The 19,902-nt window shown below is 38.8% G+C and overlaps 1 protein-coding gene across 21 annotated transcripts in view; it reads left to right on the top strand.

The window, feature by feature from the left end:
• The window catches only part of PDE4D (phosphodiesterase 4D), a 1,371,041-nt gene that overhangs the window by 556,243 nt on the left and 794,896 nt on the right, over window positions 1-19,902 (top strand). The window contains exons 1-2 of one of the 21 annotated variants that reach the window (XM_070245841.1): window positions 7,802-8,362; window positions 8,682-8,911. In XM_070245841.1, the coding sequence (XP_070101942.1) occupies window positions 8,817-8,911 (95 nt within the window). In that variant the 5' untranslated portion in view covers window positions 7,802-8,362; window positions 8,682-8,816. 21 annotated transcript variants of the gene reach the window in all.

A 19,902-nucleotide genomic window follows, 5' to 3' on the forward strand; every position in this document is an offset into this window, starting at 1 on the left:
TATTTTCTCCCAGCTTATGACCTGTTTTCTCACTTTCTTAATGATCACCTTTTTTGAATGCAAGTTCTAAATGTTAATGTAGTTTGTTTTATCAATCTTTTCTTTCACTGTTAGTGCTTTTCGTAACCTTTTAAAAAGAAATCTTCCTTTCCACAAATATAATACTATTCTGCACTACTTCCTTCTAAACATTTAAAATTCTAAATATCCAAACATGTTCTTTTTAAAAAACTCTTTAGTACAATTGGACTTGAATTCTGTTTACTGTGTGAGGTAGGAGTCAAGATTCGTTTCTCATCCTATGGGTAACCAATAGTTCCAGCACTATTTATTGAATAATGGCTTCTTCCCCAATAGATAGCAATCCTCTCTCTCTCAAATATCAAGTTTTTATATATTGTAAAGGTCTATCTCTTGGGTCTTTTTCTGCTTCATTGGACATTATTTATCCTGTGCTAAAACTTTGCTGTCTTTATTCCTATAGATTTATAAAAAGTGTTAATAATTGATTGGGATACTTCCCTCACCTATTTCTTCCTCTTTATTTTTCATATAGAATTTTTGTAAGCATATAAATTTCCTTAAAATTGGAATTTTAATGAGACTATAATTAAATCTAACAGATCATTTTGTGAAAAGATTTTCTTCTTTGTCTCATTGATTCTCTGTATTCATGAAAATGGTATATCTCCCTACACATTTTGGTCTTTTTAAATTTAAAACTTTTCTTCATAGACACCCTGTACATCTTTTAATATATTTATTCCTAAGAACTATACATATGTGTATGTATGTGTGTGTGTGTGTGTGTGTGTGTGTGTATGGCATTTATCAGTTGCTGGTAAATAGAAGAACAATTGATTCTTATAAATTAGTTGCCCTTCTAAACTCTCTTAACATTCCAATAATTTATCTCCAGATTCCTTTGTGTTTTATACGTGGATAATGATAGCATCAGAAAATAATGACAGTTTGTTTCTTCCTTCCTTTTCAATCCATATCTTCAATTTCTGTGTGTGTGTGTATGTGTGTGTGTGTGTGCGTGCTTGTGTGTGTTTAGTCTCATTAAGCTGTCTAGGATCTATAGCATAATACTATAAAAAGTATTGATAATGAGCATTTGTATCTTGTCCCTTGCAAAAGAGATTCCTAATACTTCAGTTAATAATCTCTCCAGCTCTCTAATTCTGTATTAAACCAGCCGTGCACTCATACTGTTAAACAACTCATCCATTGACATTTTGATTTCAATAGTTCTATGTTGAGTTTCTCCCTTTGTCATCCAAGTCAGATCACGGGTTTTAAACTCAGATTGGCCTGGACTCACATCCAAATTTTGACAACAAACAAATAACTGACCTTAGGCAAATAATTGCCCTTATGAATGTCAGCTTCCTTATGTGTAAAATGGAGTTTATGTTAGAAATCCTCTATTTTAAGAAACCCATTAATTCAAATGTTCAACTCAAGTGAATAGGAACTCTATAAAATGAGAGATTTTAAATTTACATATTCTTAAACAAATGGAAAATGCACACATTTTGCCGTACCAATGCCTATCATGTTACTTTTCAGCATCTCAAAGTGTAAGATTAAGTCTTCACATCTAAAAGTTCTTAACTATTTTTGGCCTTTGGTAGTCAGGCTTCATTTGATAGTAACAAGATACTTCTTTTCATCTCTTTTGCATCTTTGTGATTGACATTTCAAGGCATATTGATTCATTTTTTCAGTTTAATTATCAAACGCTAGAAGTTTAGCATTCTCTCTTAAAAGTCACCTAGAAGCTTTTGACAGATGGACATTCAGCACCTGAGTGATCATCCTTCAGGTATAGTGAATCAGTCTCTGAAAATTGTATGACACCTTCTGAAAGACTGGTGATATCTGCTCATTGTAAGTGCATTGCTGCTGTATGATTGGCCATGATTTTGTAGTTATCTCAATGATAAAATTTACAGCTTCAAGTACTTATGAATATCTTGTTGCTTTACAATAGAAATGGAAATGTAGTCTTTCTCCCTGAAAGAAATATTTTCTTCACTTAGAGTAAATGTTTGTCTCCTAGGCACATTTTCATTTTTTTCTACACACAGAGTAACTTATCTTTTCAGTGAGGCATTATAGTGTAGTATTTTGAAGACATTTTAAATGAATATTAGGCGTCTAAATCTGATTTAATTAAGTCTAAAATTCGATTATGTGTAACTCTATAAATACAAGCAACAAACCCAAAGTCTTCACCATGGCCAACACGGCCGCCCTTGACCTGTCCTCATTTCCAAAGAGCCTCCACCTCACTCACCTCAGGCTCCTGATCAGCTTGTTATTCCTTAGTATAACAAGCTTGCTGCTATGTCAGTGTCTTTGCACTGTCTTTTCCATAGCCTGGAATACTGGCTCATCCCCTTACTTCCTTCAGGTTTCTGGTGAAATTCTACCCTACCAGACAAGCCTTCCTTGACCACCCTTTACAAAATTTCACTCCCAAACATCATGCTCTAACTTCTTAATTTGCTTCAATTTGCTTTATGGCACTTAGGCACATCTGACATATTTATATATTTGTTTGAGTGTTTATTCTGTCTCTTCCAATTAGAAGAGAGGAGCCAGAACTTTTCTGTTTTATTCATTTCTTTTTCTCTAGAACTTAATATTTGGCAGTGATTAAGTGTTCAATAAATATTGGTTGAATGAATGAATGAATGTTGAGACAATCAGGTGGACAGGTGTTTTCTGTATAGAGTTAAGGTCACATAGGCTATACTCAACATCTGTGGGAGACTGGCACAGTCCTTTTAGTCTCTGTTGAAAGATTTATTATGATTTTCAAAATGTTAAAATGTGAAGAAAGAAGTGCATTGTTGCAAGGATTAAATAAAATAACATATGAGAAGTGTTTGGCAGAATGCCAAAAGTTAAATGTTCAATAAATGTAATAAACTTACTTCCATTTGAATTCATCCTTTCCCCTTTCTCTCCTATCAAAATGGAAATGTTGGCTTTTGTCTAGTATGAGGCAAATCCTTCCGTCTCTACCTTACAGTTCAATCCACCCTTGTGTTTTCAGGGACACTACACCAACTGTTATTCACTTTCTTCCTCTCCATATCCTTGATTTCTTCTCTTTTTGCATCCTGCCCATCAACCCTAAAATCTGATCCACTCAGAAGAGATTCTTTTTGATCATTTATACCTAGTTACCATATTACCTTGAGGGGCACTTCGTAAGAGGTGATCCCTTATCACATGTTTGCGTACTTGCCCACATTTCTCATAAATTTACAGAATTACTTGTCATTTCTCAATGCCCAATGCTCCATAATTCCTCTCACCTCTAAGTTTTTGCCTGTGTCAATTTATGCCCAGAATACCTTTACCCTTTGATGCTCCCTAAGACTCATATACATACACAGTCACATGAATAGTCATACAAAATGAGATTAGCTAATTTCAACTTGTACTTGAGGTCTTCACTACAGCTTAGATACCACTCTCTCTTTGTAAAGACTCAGTGAGCCCTAAGAATTAAGTGTTCCTTCTGTGCTTCCACAGAAGACAATACATATTCCCATCATCACCTCTCTCTCTCTTCCTTTCTCTCTCTCCCTGAATTTTAGTTGCTCATTTATTCATTTATTTCTCCTACAGGACACTAAGCTTGAGGACAAGTATTTTCCCATGATCATCAATGAAATACCAAAGTTTACCTGGGAATTTGTGCATAGTACATAAACAATATATATATATTTTTTGAGGAAGATTAGCCCTGAGCTAACTCCTGCCAATCCTCCTCTTTTTGCTGAGGAAGACTGGCCCTGAGCTAACATGCGTGCCCATCTTCCTATACTTTATATGTGGGACGCCTGCCACAGCATGGCGTGCCAAGTGGTGCCATGTCCGCACCCGGGATCCAAACCAGTGAACCCCGGGCCACCGAAGCAGAACGTGCAAACTTAACCACTGAGCCACCAGGCCGGCCCCGATAAACAATATTTTTTAACTTGAATTGACAAGTGAAGTAGTGTCATTAGAAAATTACAAGATTGGTTGCTGGAAGTACTGAAATCTGCAAGGCCAACCAACCAGTTGCTGCTGAATTTGTATCAGTGTCATAGTCAAAGAAAAATGTACTTAAGTGCAGCATTTCTTAGTTTAACATTTATTGCATATTGCTGTTTGTTTCATATTAGAAAAGAATTGCTGAAAAATGACCTAAGATATCAAAAGCAATGGGATAAAAATCTTTTGTACTGGTATTTATAGTGGTAATATTGACAATATTATCTAATATATATAGAGAGAGAGTTTCACAATTTTAAGAGGCTTTTATATATTTCAAGGAAATACCTTAAGCCTGTTTCTAAAACACATTGAAAACCTGGGTGAAATCTAAGACTTTGAATGCATGTTTTGGGTATTTCTAACTAGGCAGCAGTTTGGTCTTGTGTAAGACAGTATCTGATGACGAAAATTTCCAACTTTGTGCTCTTTGGCGTCAAATTGATGCATCCTAACAAATAAGATACATGTGCATTCAAGTACATAGGATATATGCAAAAAGAAAGTTTCGCTTAAATCTTCCTCCCATCACCAAGTTAGAAATGGACCCTTAGTTATCGCAACTTACCATTTAAATCTCTTCTAGATAGAAACAGTGCTTGTTCTTTCCCAGCTTTCAATTGACACCGTTTCTGCCAGAACTCTCTATGATTATTGACAGGAATGTTCTCCCTGGTTAATTGCCCAGCAGCACCTTGAGTGATTGATGGCATCACTAGGGCAGACTTGAAACACGCTGGCAGAAAAGGGTAGTGGTGCATAATCTCTGTCTCATGGTAATGGTACCAACTCACTGCTCATTTAGGTTTGTTCAGGAAAAATACACTGATCATTTACCTGAATTTTTCACTTTTTACAGATATGCTGATGATTAGTAGTGAAAGCTTTCAAGAATGCCCCATATTTACCCCATAGTTTGTCAAGACCCTCTCAGACCGTGCCCATAAAACTGGAAATCAGAATCAATGGGAAAAATGAATAATTTATTTGGCATATAAGCATGGAAAACCAATGAGTCAATTACGTATTTCCATTTTTTTGGTTGTTTTAAATATGAGTAGGCAACTCGTAGATTAATGAAGAGTTTTTAAATGGAACACTGGGAGTGCTCAATTGTTAACAGTAGAAGATTTTCTTTCAACATGCAGACAACTAGAGTAATAGATAACCTGTATATTTTCATGAGATCTGGGCTCTTAAACTGATTTTGCCAGCAAGTATTTGAGTCACACGGGCAAGCCAACTAAGTGCACCTAGAGTGGTTTTGCCACCATCTAAGGAAGGAGTAGGTCTGGATCAATAGTCATTGATATATTGAAATCACCTAAGGAGTTTTTTTAAATGCTATTGTCTGGGTCCTCCTCCCCAGAAATACCAATTTCACTTATCTAGGTGCAGCAATGGTTTTCAAACATTAGTCTGAATCAGAATCGCCTGGAAAACTTGGTAAACATATGAAGCCCCAAGCCCTATTCTGCTTCAAGAGGCCGGGCCGTCTGTGTACTTGATTTGCTCTCCAGGTGATTTTGATAACATCACAGTTTGCAACCACTGGTCTAGGGTTCAACATCAGAAGTTTCACAAGCTCTCCAGGTGATACTCCCTAGGTGCACCCAAGGTTGGGAACCGCTGTTTAAAATGATATTTAGGATTCTTCCAAGTCTGGCAGGAATAATCAAAATTGCTGGCTTTTGTTAAACATTTATTGTGTATATGGCATTGTGCTAAGTATTGTATCATTGAATAATCACAAGAATCTGCTAGAGAGGTAATAATAGACCTATTTTGTATATAAGAGACAGGGAGGGTAAGTAATTTAACTAAGGTCACATGGATAGGAAGTGGTGGATTGGTACCCAGGCTGTCTGAACTCAGAGGTTACACAATAAACTACTACTATCAATAATATTTTGGAATTATAAGAGAAATTGAAAACTTTCAAAGTTGGACACACGTTTGAAGGTACTTAAATGACTTTCTTATATTTAAAAATATACCTGATTTGTAATTATATAATAAAAACAAAGGAATGATTTTTAAAAAATAAAGGAAACATATAGGGAAAAGAAAGTGTTCACGAGTTAAAAGGAAGGAGAAAACTGACAGTGAGAAGCAGGTTACATTTGGATTATTATGCTTATTCTGGAAAGATCGTAAACTGCTTGTATTGTCAGTATTTGAGAAGTGAGGATAAAAGTTTCAAATAGAGGTATTTTGCCATAGTTAAATGAAAGGGGAAGGCGGTAAGCATTTCAGAGGAAAGAATAAATTTGTATACTTCTTTGAAATGGTTCCAAATACTAACAATGCAATGAATTAAAAGAAAAAGGCAGTTTGTACTGCATAACACTTCCTTTTCTCTCCTTTCATGTTTGAAAAGATCCTAGCTCAATGACTTCCTAGGCATGGAAAATGCTTTGGCCACTGCCATTAGTCATACTTGTGTCTGTAAAGGGGAGAAGCATGCCTTGGTCAAGTATCTTTTCAATCCTGCACAGAGGGAAGTGGCGCTTGGAGACTGCCTTGTTCCTCTCAAGACACAGCCTTTCTCAGGTTTTGTGCATGGGCCACAAACGGGCAGAATGCCAATACCGAAATGTTGGAGGAAGGGACATTTCCTACCATTAAAAAAAGGAAGAAAACAAACACACGAAAAGATGTCAATGGTCTTCTTGCACAATATTAAATTGAATAGAAGGGGACACTCACACACTTCTTGGACTGTTCTTACTAATGAGCAAAGTGAGCATTTTATTTTCATAGATGTTATTTCCCCAATGGCATCTATACTGAGCATTCACTGTACAGAAAGCATTGGATTTCCAGCACTCTGGAGAGTCTGAGAGTTGGTTCCCGATTCTGACACTTTAGTATTCATTATATGATATTCATAAAATGTACATAATCAATTACATTGAGATTGAGTGTCTGCAGAGACTAGAATAATTACACTGCCAAAAAGCTATTGTGAGTTCTAAATACATTTATATTTCAAATAATGGATGGTACAGTGGCAACTCCCACAAAGTCTAATTCTAGAATTATTTTAATAGTGAGTAAATGACTTTTGATCTTTAAGTAATATGATAATATACTTAAAAATGTGTCCATATATTACTCTGAAATTCTCTTGGCTTCTCAAAAATATTCAACATTGCAGGAAATACTAACTAAAGGAAGACAAATAAAAATTGAATTTGGATTTTAGTGTCAAATATGACTCATTTCTTTGGAATAATAATGATACAACATGTTTTAAAATGCTTTGGTAGACAGCTGTGTCCTGCTGGAAGTGGCAGAAAGGCAAACTGCAGACAGCACCGATGGTAGAAACCACTGAAGATAACTAGAGGTTTGTAATAGAAAAGGTGCCCCAACCTTAACTGTGGCCAGCGAGCTCAGCCATGGCAACAGCTTGCCTTGATTTCCAGCTAGGACCACTCCCTGGATCCTTAATCACAGAAGCAGCAACAACATGAGATACTAGCTGGAGGAAGATCTCCAAGAGGAAACGTTGGGCATTCTCCCTGCTATGGGAAACAGTATTTAATTCTATGTCAGGGAAAGAGACTGAATTAATCCTAAAACTATTGGATCATCACCTAAATACAATTTTCCAGCGACGCACACACACACCATTCCAGGCAACTTTGCCAGGTCATATTTCTTATCTTTGGAAGCCCCAGCATGGGGCTTATCGTCAACAAGCTCTGAGAATCAGCCAGGAATCACTGAACTCCATTTCTCGAAGAGGACTGAAGCAAGCGGAGGTGAAGAGGAAACCTCAGGGGCAGTGGGGGGCAGAAGGGGGAGGAGGGGGAGGAGGGCGGGGGCACTGGGAGGGGAAGAAACAGGAGGACAGGTCTGACTCCTGACTGGCTGGAGTGGTTTTGGAGAAAGTCGCAGCTTGGGCTCGCCAGTCGGGAGCTGTCCAACTTTTCAGCAGCTCTGGGATCAAGGTTCGGGTGCCCTGGACAGAGAAGGCGGCAACCGCTGCCCCTGCTGCTGCTTCTGCAGCTCAAGCCGCTAACAGTTCCTGCTCTCGCCGCCGGCGCCCAAAGGAAGGAAGGGAAGAAGAAAGGGAGGAAGGAGGGACCGACCGTTGGCGAAACCGCGCACCGCGCGCCCTAGTCTTGGTGACTTGGGGGAGCCCAGGAGCGTGTCTCTGCCACAACCACCGTGCAGGGAGCCCTGTCGCGTTCTGTGACCCCTCTCCGCTGGCAGAGCCCCCTCTCGGTCGCCTCGAGTCTCTGGTGGCTTCAAGTGAGAAGCTGAGCTCAGCCTCTGCTTAGCTCCAGAAGCGGCGGCGCCGGCGGCGGCGGCAGCAGCATCGCGAAGGCGCTCCGGCCAGCGCGGTGAACCCGGGTGGGTAGCAGGGCGCGGAGCCGCGAGCCAGGATGGAGGCAGAGGGCAGCAGCGTGCCGACCCGGGCGGGCAGCGGCGATGGCAGCGACGGCGCCGACGGGGCCACGCTCAAAGCCCCGAAGCACCTCTGGAGGCACGAGCAGCACCACCAGTACCCGCTCCGGCAGCCCCAGTTCCGCCTCCTGCACCCCCATCACCACCTGCCCCCGCCGCCGCCTCCCTCGCCCCAGCCCCAGCCCCAGTGCCCGCTGCAGCCGCCGCCGCCTCCCCCTCTGCCGCCCCCGCCGCCGCCCGGGGCCGGTCGCGGCCGCTACGCCTCGAGCGGGACCACCGGCCGCGTCCGGCATCGCGGCTACTCGGACACCGAGCGCTACCTGTACTGCCGCGCCATGGACCGCACCTCCTACGCGGTGGAGACCGGCCACCGGCCCGGCCTGAAGAAATCCAGGATGTCCTGGCCCTCGTCGTTCCAGGGACTCAGGCGGTGAGTGGAGAGTGCCCCCTCCCCCATTCAGGCAAGGGGTCACCTCCCCAGTTCTCGGATTCTCCTTGTTGGTCTATTTATCACCAGCAATCCTGGACCCAGGAACAAATTCTATTCTGGGAATTGGGGGAGGGCGAGCAGGGGCGTGTCTGTCCTTCCTTGAGTGGTTACGATTCAGGTGCGTGTAAGAGACCCCGAAAGTAGGGCATAAATGTTAATTGAGCGCGCGCGCATGTGTGTGTGTGTGTGTGTGTGTGTGTGTGTATGTGAGAGAGAGAGAGGGAGAGATTGATTCCCAGTTGTCTATACCTCCCACACCCCCCACCCCACCCACCCGAGCGAGTGGGACTAAACAGGCGAATTCAGTTTGCTTGGTGTGGGAGGAGAAGGAAGGGTGAAGGAAGGCGGGGTTGGGGGTTTGAGCCAGGGAAACACCCAGTAATCTGTCCACTCCTCGCCCCCCCACCCCCCGCCGCCCCCCGTCCCCCAGCGAGAGGGGCTGGCGGAGCAGATCTGATTGGGGCACGCGGGTGGAGGGGAATGGGTGAGACAGCTCGGTCCCAGGATTGCAGCGAAAAGCCTGAGAACAACTCAGGTTTCTGTTTGTCAAAGCGGGGAGTAAATTGAACAGCGAAAGGGGAGAACAAACACGTGGGTGACTTGGAGAGTTTGGAGCAAAATGTTCAGCAATCCTTACGAGAGGGAAGGAGGGAGGAAGGGGAGGGAGCGAGGACGCTGTGGGAGTTACACTGTGTCGGTGTATGGTGTGTGCGAGTGTATGTGTATCGAGTCGTCCCTGCAATATCTAGGAAGAAAATGCCTCGTTTTAGCAGCCGGCAAAACGCAGAGATTTGATTATAGTGATTTCCTCTTAACGTAAAGTGCTCCGGAAGATGGGGCAAGGAAGTGGCATGTCACCCAGAGTTTTAATAGAAGCTGCCCGCTCCTTTTCCAAGGAAATGAGTAGTGTAAAAGACCAGTTACAGCTGTTCTGATTCTTAACTCAGGCATGGAGGTGGAAGTTGGGCCCGCATTCGTTCCCTTTCCTGGCAACCCAGAAACAGCCCCTTTCTTCCCTGTCCCAGGCCATCCAAGCCACAGAGCTCCTCCCCCACACAAACGCGCACACAAATAAGGTTTTAGGAACTGCTGATCCTTGGCACGCCTAATGGCAAAGTAGAGCTGTCATCGTCTAACCTTAGATGTGGGCAGGCATTGATGGGCTGCACTCCAAGCCACATATCTGGATGATGGGTAATTTTAAATTGTAAATCAGGGCTGGAAACAGGAAAACCTGAGGCTAGGATTGTTGGTCCAACTCTGACAGTAGGTTGGATTTATCAGAAAATCTTACTAGTGTTCAAATGTGTGTTTTTCTGAGTTTCTTCCTTTCTTTTTTTCTCTCTCTCTTCTCTCTCTCTTTTCCTCCTTCCTTCCTTTCTCTCTCTCTCTCTCTCTCTCTCCCTCTCTCTCTTTCTTTCTGAGCATATTTCTCTGTATGTTATATACACTTCGTCAAAGAGAATCCAGACAAATAGAATATCTCAGCCCTGATGTGCACACATGTTCCTCATGTCCTCTGCCTTCCTCACACCCCTAGGTACTGAACATTGTTCATGGTGATGTCATAGTACCTGTTAGATGAATGAGAATGTAGAACTTTAGTTAATAATCTCAATTCAGATCAATTTAAACTTTGAAGATTGGTGTGACTTGCGGACATTCATATGTTAATACTCATTTCATTTTTACACCCTAGACTGATAAACCCACATACAGTTTTACACTTTGTTTGAAGAGGTAGATGGCCTCCACTTGGATTGAGCACTATGCATGTGGGTTCCCAATGGTGGAATAAAGGCAAACATGGCACTTTGTCTATCTGAGTTATTAATAAGTAAGTTTTGTGAGACTGAGCCCTTAATAAACATTATATATGAACAAGAGTTCTAGCTTAATCTGTGGGTTGATTGACTTTGTAGAGTCTCTTAACTTCATTGTTTATAAAATATAATATGTCTGAGAGGGTGGAGAGGGGAAATAAGCTAATTAGAATAGAGCTATGGCATTGTTGATTTGAATTTGATTTTTGCTGTGCTCCCTACATTGACTAATTGTTCTATTTGAAGTTCATTAGTTGAATGGTTCTCAGAAAACGAAGATGTATAATGTTTACATATAGCTTCCACTGCACTCATCTGATAAATCATTGTCATTCTATTTAAGGATCCTGGAATTTAAAATTCTTTACATCACTTATATATTTCCCAAATATTCATACATCGCATGTCAAGCTTTTTTTTTTTACATTGCATGTCAAGCAAAAGTGGCTTTTGCAAATAAATGTATTTTTCAGGAAGGGCATGGATATTACTTGCACTTTTCAAAGAGAGCAGTAGCAATGCTTTAAAATTATCCAAAAAATTCACATTTATTAACTTATTTGAACCTATTAACAACACTAAGATGAAATGGTATTATCTCCATTTTATAGCTAAGAACACTAAGTCCTATAGGATGTGAGTATCTTGTTCAGTAGCACACTGACCATGAGTCCCAGAGCTAATACTAAAACTCAGGTTTCCTGCCTCAACGAAGGCAATTGGTGCTCCTAAAATAAATGTGCGCAGAACCTGGGAATGTTGACAGCATAAAAAAATATATAAAACTGAACCTGAAGTTTATATTGATTAATACCACAGGACACACAGTCCGAATGAACCAAAAATGAGATATGGTTTAAATCCATTTTTTAAAAATGAACAGATAGCATAGGCTCTGGAAGCAATGAGAGATTTTACCTTTATTTTTAGCTTTTGAAATCCTGGCTGTTACACTAATGTTAATGATCACAACAGAGGCAAACCAGTGTATTTGTTGACTTTGTACAACATATATATATATATATATATATATGTTTTTTATATGTATCCTATATAATGCATATAATAATAAATATGAAACAGTGTTCAAAGAATTACAGCTAATGAGAACACTTCAGCTTGTTTTCAGTGATCTTCTGAAAGGGAACAAAAGTGTGAGATGTGTGCAAAACCTGTGTGTATGTGTACGTGTGTGCCTGTGCCATCATCCAAATGGAGCATTTAAATTGTCTGTCAAGTTAATGTCTCTTTAAAAGCCTCATGGATGGATGGATGGATGAATGATTCCCTATGGATTATCAAGAAAAATAGGCCTTGTAAAAGGCTATTTTTAGCATGTATAGTAACATTTCCAGATATCATTATCATCTTGACTGAAATTTGGAGACTTAGTTACAGTGTGTGAAGCAATGAGAAAGAGGTATACTTGGTTTAATGGAGAAATGTATGTAAACAGGCAGGAGGCCACCCAGAGACATTTCATGGCCAGTTCTTTTGATTCCATGGAAAATGTAGGTATGTCAAATAAATTTTGTATTAAATTATATATAACAAAGTAAATTCATTTTTTAATCTCAATATAAAAGGAATTTGAAATAATAAAATTACCAAAGGAATGAGTCTCTGCTATCAAGAGAACCAAATGTAAAATAAAAAAATTAAAATATCCTTTAAAAAATATATATCAACTTGATCATTTACATCAATAGTTCCTCAAAATGTAACAACTGATAAATGATTTAATTATTTCTTTGACTTCTTTTTTACACAACAAAATATTTCCGTATCAAGAACATGCTTTTCTAAATCTGCAGGAGATGTATATTCTTAATAACAAATTCCTGCTCAACATCGCTAATCACCAGGGATATGCAAATCAAAACCACAATGAGATATCGCCTCACGCCTGTTAAAATGGCTGTTATCAAAGAGACAAGAAATAACACGTGTTGGCAAGGATGTGGAGAAAACGGAGCCCTGTGCAGTGTTGGTGGGAATGTAAATTGGTGCAGCCACTATGGAAAACCATATGGAGGTTCCTCAAAAAATCAAATAGAACTACCATATGGTCCAGCAATCTCACTTTTGGGTATGTATCCAAAAGAAATGAAAACACTAACTCTAAAAGATATATGCACCCCCATGTTCATTGCAGCATTATGTACAATAGCCAGGATGTGGAAACAACCTAAGTGTCTATCAATGGATGAATAGATAAGGAAATTTTGGTATACGTATGCAATGGAATATTATTCAGCCATAAAAAAGAATGAAATTTTGCCGTTTTTAACAACATGCATGGACCCTGAAAGCCAAGTGAAATAAGACAGAGAAAGACAAATACTGTATGATCTCTCATATCCAGAACCTAAAGAAAAACCCAAAAAACAAACAAACCTAAAAAGCCCAAGATAATAGATACAGAGACCAGATTGGTGATCTCCAGAGGCAGGGGGTTGGGAGTGGGAAAAATAGGTGACTTTTAAAAATTTAAACAAATTGAAAAAAAGAAAAACAAATTAAGGTTGGAAATTCAAATAGCATAGGTGATTCTTTGGGTATTATAAAAATATTCTTGATGACAGAGATGTAAATATCAAGAAGGTGACATTTGATTTAGGTATTTTAGGAGGAAAATAGCTAAAAACTATAATCACAGCCAATATAAATCCCATGCATATTATAAAATATTTATTTGACATTAACTTTTTAAATACATTAATATAATCTATTAAATGAAAGGGAAAATTAACTATATTGCTATGCTTAAATACTAGCCAGCTCTGATGATCTAGTGGTTAAGATTCGGCATTCTTATTGCCGCTGTGACCCAGGTTCATTTCCAGGCAGGGATCCACACCACCCGTCTGTCGATTGTCTAACTGTGTGGCTGCATGTTGCTGTGATGCTGAAAGCTATGCCACCAGTATTTCAAATACCAGCAGGGTCACCAATGTGGACAGGTTTCAGCAGAGCTTCCAGACTGAGACACTAGGCAGAAGGACCTGGCCACCCACTTCAGAAAAAATTGGCCATGAAAACCCTAGGAATAGCAGGGGAGCATTGTCTGATATAGCGCCAGAAGGTGAGCGGATGGCACAAAAAGACCAGGTAATGTTCCACTCTGCTGTACACAGTGTCACTAGGAGGCCTAATCTACTTTAGGATACTAACAACAAATTTAAATACTATAAAAAATCAAGTTTTTACTTTTCTACTCTGGGTTATAAAAGATATTTTCCATTGCTTTGATTGATTTTGCAAAAGTTTGTTGATGTATTTTTTATTTTATTAAAACTTGTAATGGTAATCTAAGTTCATAATGCAAAATTTGAGTTTCACATAACCAAAATAATTGATTGAAAACTTGGTCATTTAAACTGTCTACATCAGTGAACCTAAGACTTTGGATTTTAGAAAACAGTTACTTGTTTTTTAATATTAGATAACTGACATAAAGTTGCCTTCTTTAAATTTTAGTAAATAAGGACATTTTGGATATTTAAATAGCAGAAAAGTATGGCAACAATCGTATTTTGCACATTTTCTACATATTGCCCAAACACTGATTTCAGCGTTTTTGTGTGTTCTGAGACTTTGGTAGATCAGAAGCTGAACATCATGGATCCATCACCTTCTTACATTTTTGATTCTGAAATTATGTACCTTCCACGTTTCATGCGGGTGGGAAGTGGTGGGAGAGAGGAGAGAGAAAGGAAAGAGAGATAAGAATCTGTCCCCCAAGGATAGAACATAAATAAGCCCTCCTCTCATTCTGTTTGGACCATCTTGGCTCAGTTGCCCACTTATGGAGCAGTAACAGAGAAATAGATAACCAACAGTGTCCACTAGACACATTTCTCTAAGACCGTGTTAACACTATGGAATGTCAAGATGGGCAAGGACTTCGATTTAAACTAACCCAACCCACCACTGCCCATCTTTTACACTTGAAGAAACATGTGTCCTGAGGGGTCGAATTACTTAACATTACAGTTTACTGGCAGAACAAGAACTACAGTTTATATCTTCCGTACATCCTGACAATTACTTTACATTTCTCATTATGGCTATGTATTAACAATCACTGTCTCCATTTTCCAGAGTATAGTCTGAAACCAATAGGTTGGAAATGCTTTTAAAAAACATTTGTGAGTAAATGGGATCTTCGAATATTGACGAGAGAGGCCAATTCAGAAAACAAACATTCTTTCACTTTCCAGCGTGGATACATTCATACACACACACACACACACACACTGATGAATTGGTCACTAATTTCTATCTCCAAACTTTAATGTGGGCTTGGAAGAATATCTTGAGAAGAGTTCTTAAACATCATATAGAATAATAATCTAAAAAGATTAAACCCTGTTAGCAAATTGTGGTAGTTATTCAAAGGCTTCAAGTTGAACATGGGTAAAATTATGTCCCTCTCACAGCTTATTATCCATCTATAAGTTTAAAAATATACAATATGTGAATCTATAACTTGAGTGCTGCTCGTCCTGGCTTTTAGCTGGAATGTTGCTAAGGGATTATACCAAATAGCACTCTATTATATTTCAAAAGATGCTGTGATTATTTTTACCCTGAGGAACATTTTTCTACATTTAAAAATAGGAAATCTAATTTTTTCCCAGAGAAGAGGGCATTTCACAGTATTTTTTAAAACTCATCAGCCAAACTGATTTGACCCCATACACACATACCGCCATCACCATGACCTTCACCACGCCACTTGAAAGATTAAATGAGAAATAAGGCATGCTTTGTCACCTAAATAAGCATTTGTAGTTATTGCTCTATGTCAGTGTGTGGTGCCACCATTCATCCAATGATCTCAAGCCAGTGGCATCCTTAGACTCTCCCTTAACTCCTGGATCTCAGAGACAATCAAGATCTTTTGATTGTATCTCACAAATATCTCTTGTATTTCCCTATGGCCACTTCCCTAGTTCAAGCCCTTATCATCTGTCCCCTGAGCAGTTGCAGTAGCCACCTAAATGGTCTCCAGCTCCAATCTCTCCTGACTCCAATCTGTGTTACACTCCTGGCCACCCAACCTCATCATCCCCTTGTCTGAAATCCTTGGATGATTTCTTTCTGCCTGCAAGATAAGATCTAAATTTCTTAGTCTGACTCTAACACGTTAGCCCAGTCTGTCTTTCCTGCAGAAAGTCTTGCTATTCATCCTTTTCTGTAAACCCCTTGAAACCACCAAACTCAACTTCCTGCCATGTGCTCAGCTCTCTGTGCCTTTTCACACCTCTTTGTGAAGCTGTCTCTTCCTTCTAGACTGCTTTCCCTATGCCCTGCACCACCTCTTCCTTATCTGTTTGGAAAACTCATGAATATCTTTTCAAACTTAGTTCATATGCTACCACTTATATAGCTATTCCTACAAGCAGAGGAATATTTTTCTTCTCTGGACTTTCACATTGCATTTGTGTGTATCTATACTCTAGCAGCTACCCATTGCCATTTTTGTTTTAAAGATTTTATTTTTTTCCTTTTTTTCCCCAAAGCCCCCTGGTACATAGTTGTATATTCTTAGTTGTGGGTCCTTCTAGTTGTGGCGTGTGGGACGCCGCCTCAGCGTGGCTCCATGCGATGAGCAGTGCCATGTTCGCGCCCAGGATTCGAACCGACAAAACACTGGGCCGCCTGCAGCGAAGTACACGAACTTAACCACTCGGCCATGGGGCCGGCCCCTACCCATTGCAATTTTATATCTGTCTCCCTCATTAAGTACATTAGGATCTTGCACAGTGTATGGTTTATATAGGTCCTCAATAAATGAGCTTTTCAATGTGGAAATCATAATAATGAAATCTTACCTTTTCAGTTTGTGCTTTCTCAGACAGGAGATATTTGATTTCCCTAATAATCTCTGTGAAGTAAACAGAGTCACTGATATCTTGCTCATTTTATAGGTGATTAAAGGGAATATTGACTCTCAGGGAAATAAACACATACACATGTTAAAAGATAGAACTCAGACTTGAGTCTTGAAATTCCTAGGCTGGTGATCTTTTTGTCACACTGTGAGATATCTATGGACTGGTATCAGATGAGATGAAGCCCATCGTTTACCTAAGACTATAAAGACAGAGAGAAACAATAATGATTATGAAGAGAAATAGCAGTTTTGATCCAGCTTGTAAGAAAACAACATCAGAATGAAAATAACTTTGATGGAATAAAGTCTCCTTTTGTATTTAGAGAGATTCCTTTACAGCGTACATTCTTAACTCTGGATTCTTCAGCTCTAGAGGATGCATTACATATGGGGCTAGGTGCACACTTTCGGGAGAACACTCATCAGATTCTCGAGTCCTTGATACACAAAATTTAAGACACTGTGATCCAAAGTGAACTAAATCATTGGCTGATTTGCTAAGGGAAGAATTGTGAGAACATCATATACCAATGGAGTAATATTCTTACTGGAGTGGCTGAAAGTAAGAAATTTGAAATGGGATTTTAGAAAAATGTAACACTTCGAACAGATAAGGTCACAGGCTTATTTTAAAAGGACATATTCCCAGTGGGATTTTGGGGACCTAACTGACTTAAAATTTGATTTAAAATATGTGTAAGAAGAGTAAAGAATGAATAAATAAATAAGACAACACATCAATGTTACTTGAGTTTTCATCTGTTATTCTTGGAAAAGATTAAAAAATGAATAATTAGAAAGAATTGGGGAAGGTGTGGAGAAGTAGCCACTCCTATACATTTTGTAGTGGCGAGTATACATTAGGAAAACCTTGGTGGGTAATCAAATAACACATACCAAAATTTTAAAGGTACATATCTTTGCCCCAATAATTCTGTGCTTAGGAACTTAGCCTAAGAATATAATTGAGCAAGTGAACAAAGAAGTACTATATTGCAACGTGGCCTATAGTCGTAAACATCTGGAAACCACCCAAAAATCTTTCAGTAGGAAACTGATAAAATAAATCATCTCATATCCACAACAAAGAACTCCTAGATAAAGGATGAGAGATATACATATATCGCCCCCATTTTCATGCTGTTACCTTCTATTCTCTTTGACATCCTCATTTTACCTTGTTGTATTAAATTATTTTATGACACAATCTTTTCCTTTGGTGGAGGAGCAAAAAGTGGGGTATAAATAAAATACATTAACCTAAATAAGTGAGAAAAATGTTTTTTTACAAAAGAAGAAAATATATAATTTTTGATTATTATAAAAGCAACTTATGCTCATTTTAAAGGAAAAAAAGAAAAAAGAACATAAAACCGAATATCAAAAACCTCTCTTATATATCGTCTCTTCTCACACCTGTAACACTTGAGTGCTTTTTCTCTTCTACGGAGGAGATACACATATATGTGTGTGTGTGCGTTTGCGAGCACATATATACGTGTGTGTACCATAAAATGCATACATACATATCTATATACACAGGCACACACATATATAGATGTGACCTCATATGTGTATATGCGTGTGCATGAATACACGTAAGTAAATGGTATCGTATTCTTTGATCTAGTCTCTAAATTACTTTTTTCACTTAACAACTCGTAGGGTTTATAATTACATCCACTTCCAGTTGAATGCTCCAAGATAAGCTAGTTACAGAATGGAGCCCTGGTAAATATCTGCATTTAAATATTAAATCTTAGAAGTTACTTACGCAAAATGAGCTTGATGTTTTACAGTAATTTACTTGCAAACTTTTTTTCTGAAAGAATTAGAGAGGCACACCCCTTGTCTCTTGAAATTGCTCCAAATTTGTAGCAATACTGTGTTTGTTTTCCTGTTGTTGTTGTTGTTATTTTCCTAGCAGGCAGGTATGCTTTCAGCTCATCTGGAAGCAATTTAAAATCATTAGAATATAAAGTAAAAGTTTGGAGTCCTCTATACACATTTTTGTTTTACCACTACTCAGAATCATTCCTGCTACCTGGGTCTTTTCCGTTGTATTGAGGGCCAGGTTCTTGTCTAATGACAAAACCCCTAGCCAGGGGTCTCCACTGAAATCACATGAGTAATTTGAAATCAAATTTCTCATCATGGGGGTTTCTACTACGGATACTGAAGAAAGATCATCAAACACTGAGAAATACTCTATGTTGCTCTTGTCAGATTTTTTGAGAAGCAATAGAGTATAAGGATGACCCTTATGGGCATAAGAAACCCGTACTTATGTTAATAACTCAGAAGCTACCGTATAACTATGGCACTAACTATGCGTCTTCCCACACAAGCTCATCTGTACGTATGATTCTTTCCTCCCCAGTAGCTTTGATAACTTCATACTTCAGATCTTAACTCAAACACCACTGTTGCAGAGAAGACTTCTCAGGTCTCTCAAACGTGTGATAATACGTTACAGCTCTTCTTTATCACATTCATCATATTTTAAAATTACATGTTTAACTGTGTAATTATTTGATTAATGCCAGTCTATTCCACTAAACCGTAATTCCCTGGGAGAGCAAGGACCCTGCCAATTTTGTTCACATCCAAACACATACTTGTACATTGTTAGCACTTAAAGATTTATTAAGTAAATAAAGGAACCTCAGAGTTAATAAGGTTATCAAATTTCTAAAGCTAGGAATCTACTATGAAAAGGGAACAGAAATAATTCCAGTTCAGAGAATCTTCAACACATGTTTTATTTTAGCTAAAGCATTAAGCAATTACTATATACTTTATTTGATGTAAAAGACACTTGAGTGTTAGCAGGTGTAAATATCACTTCCGGAAAGAAGCCTCCAGGACAGGAAGTCAATAAAGAAATAGCATCAGGGACTGTCAAGATTATGATGTTGTAGAAGAGTTATATTCAAGGGGCTAGCAAATGAAAATGATAAAAAGGGCATTAGATACTAATTTTAATGCCATTTTGTAATTTGTTTTAATAGCTATTTATTTTATTGTTGATGATTTATGCATTATTTAACCTTAATAAATTATAAGTGTTCTGCCTAAAATTCATTATGCTCTGTTAATCTGGTTCAAACAAATATAAAGTATCCATAACTTCTCAGCATCTAGTGTTCTTTGTGACAGTAAAAGCTGAGTAAAAATAAATATAAATTTCTTGCCCAAGCTATAAT

This window comes from Equus caballus, chromosome 21, assembly GCF_041296265.1.
Source record: "Equus caballus isolate H_3958 breed thoroughbred chromosome 21, TB-T2T, whole genome shotgun sequence".
Taxonomy (NCBI): domain Eukaryota; kingdom Metazoa; phylum Chordata; class Mammalia; order Perissodactyla; family Equidae; genus Equus; species Equus caballus.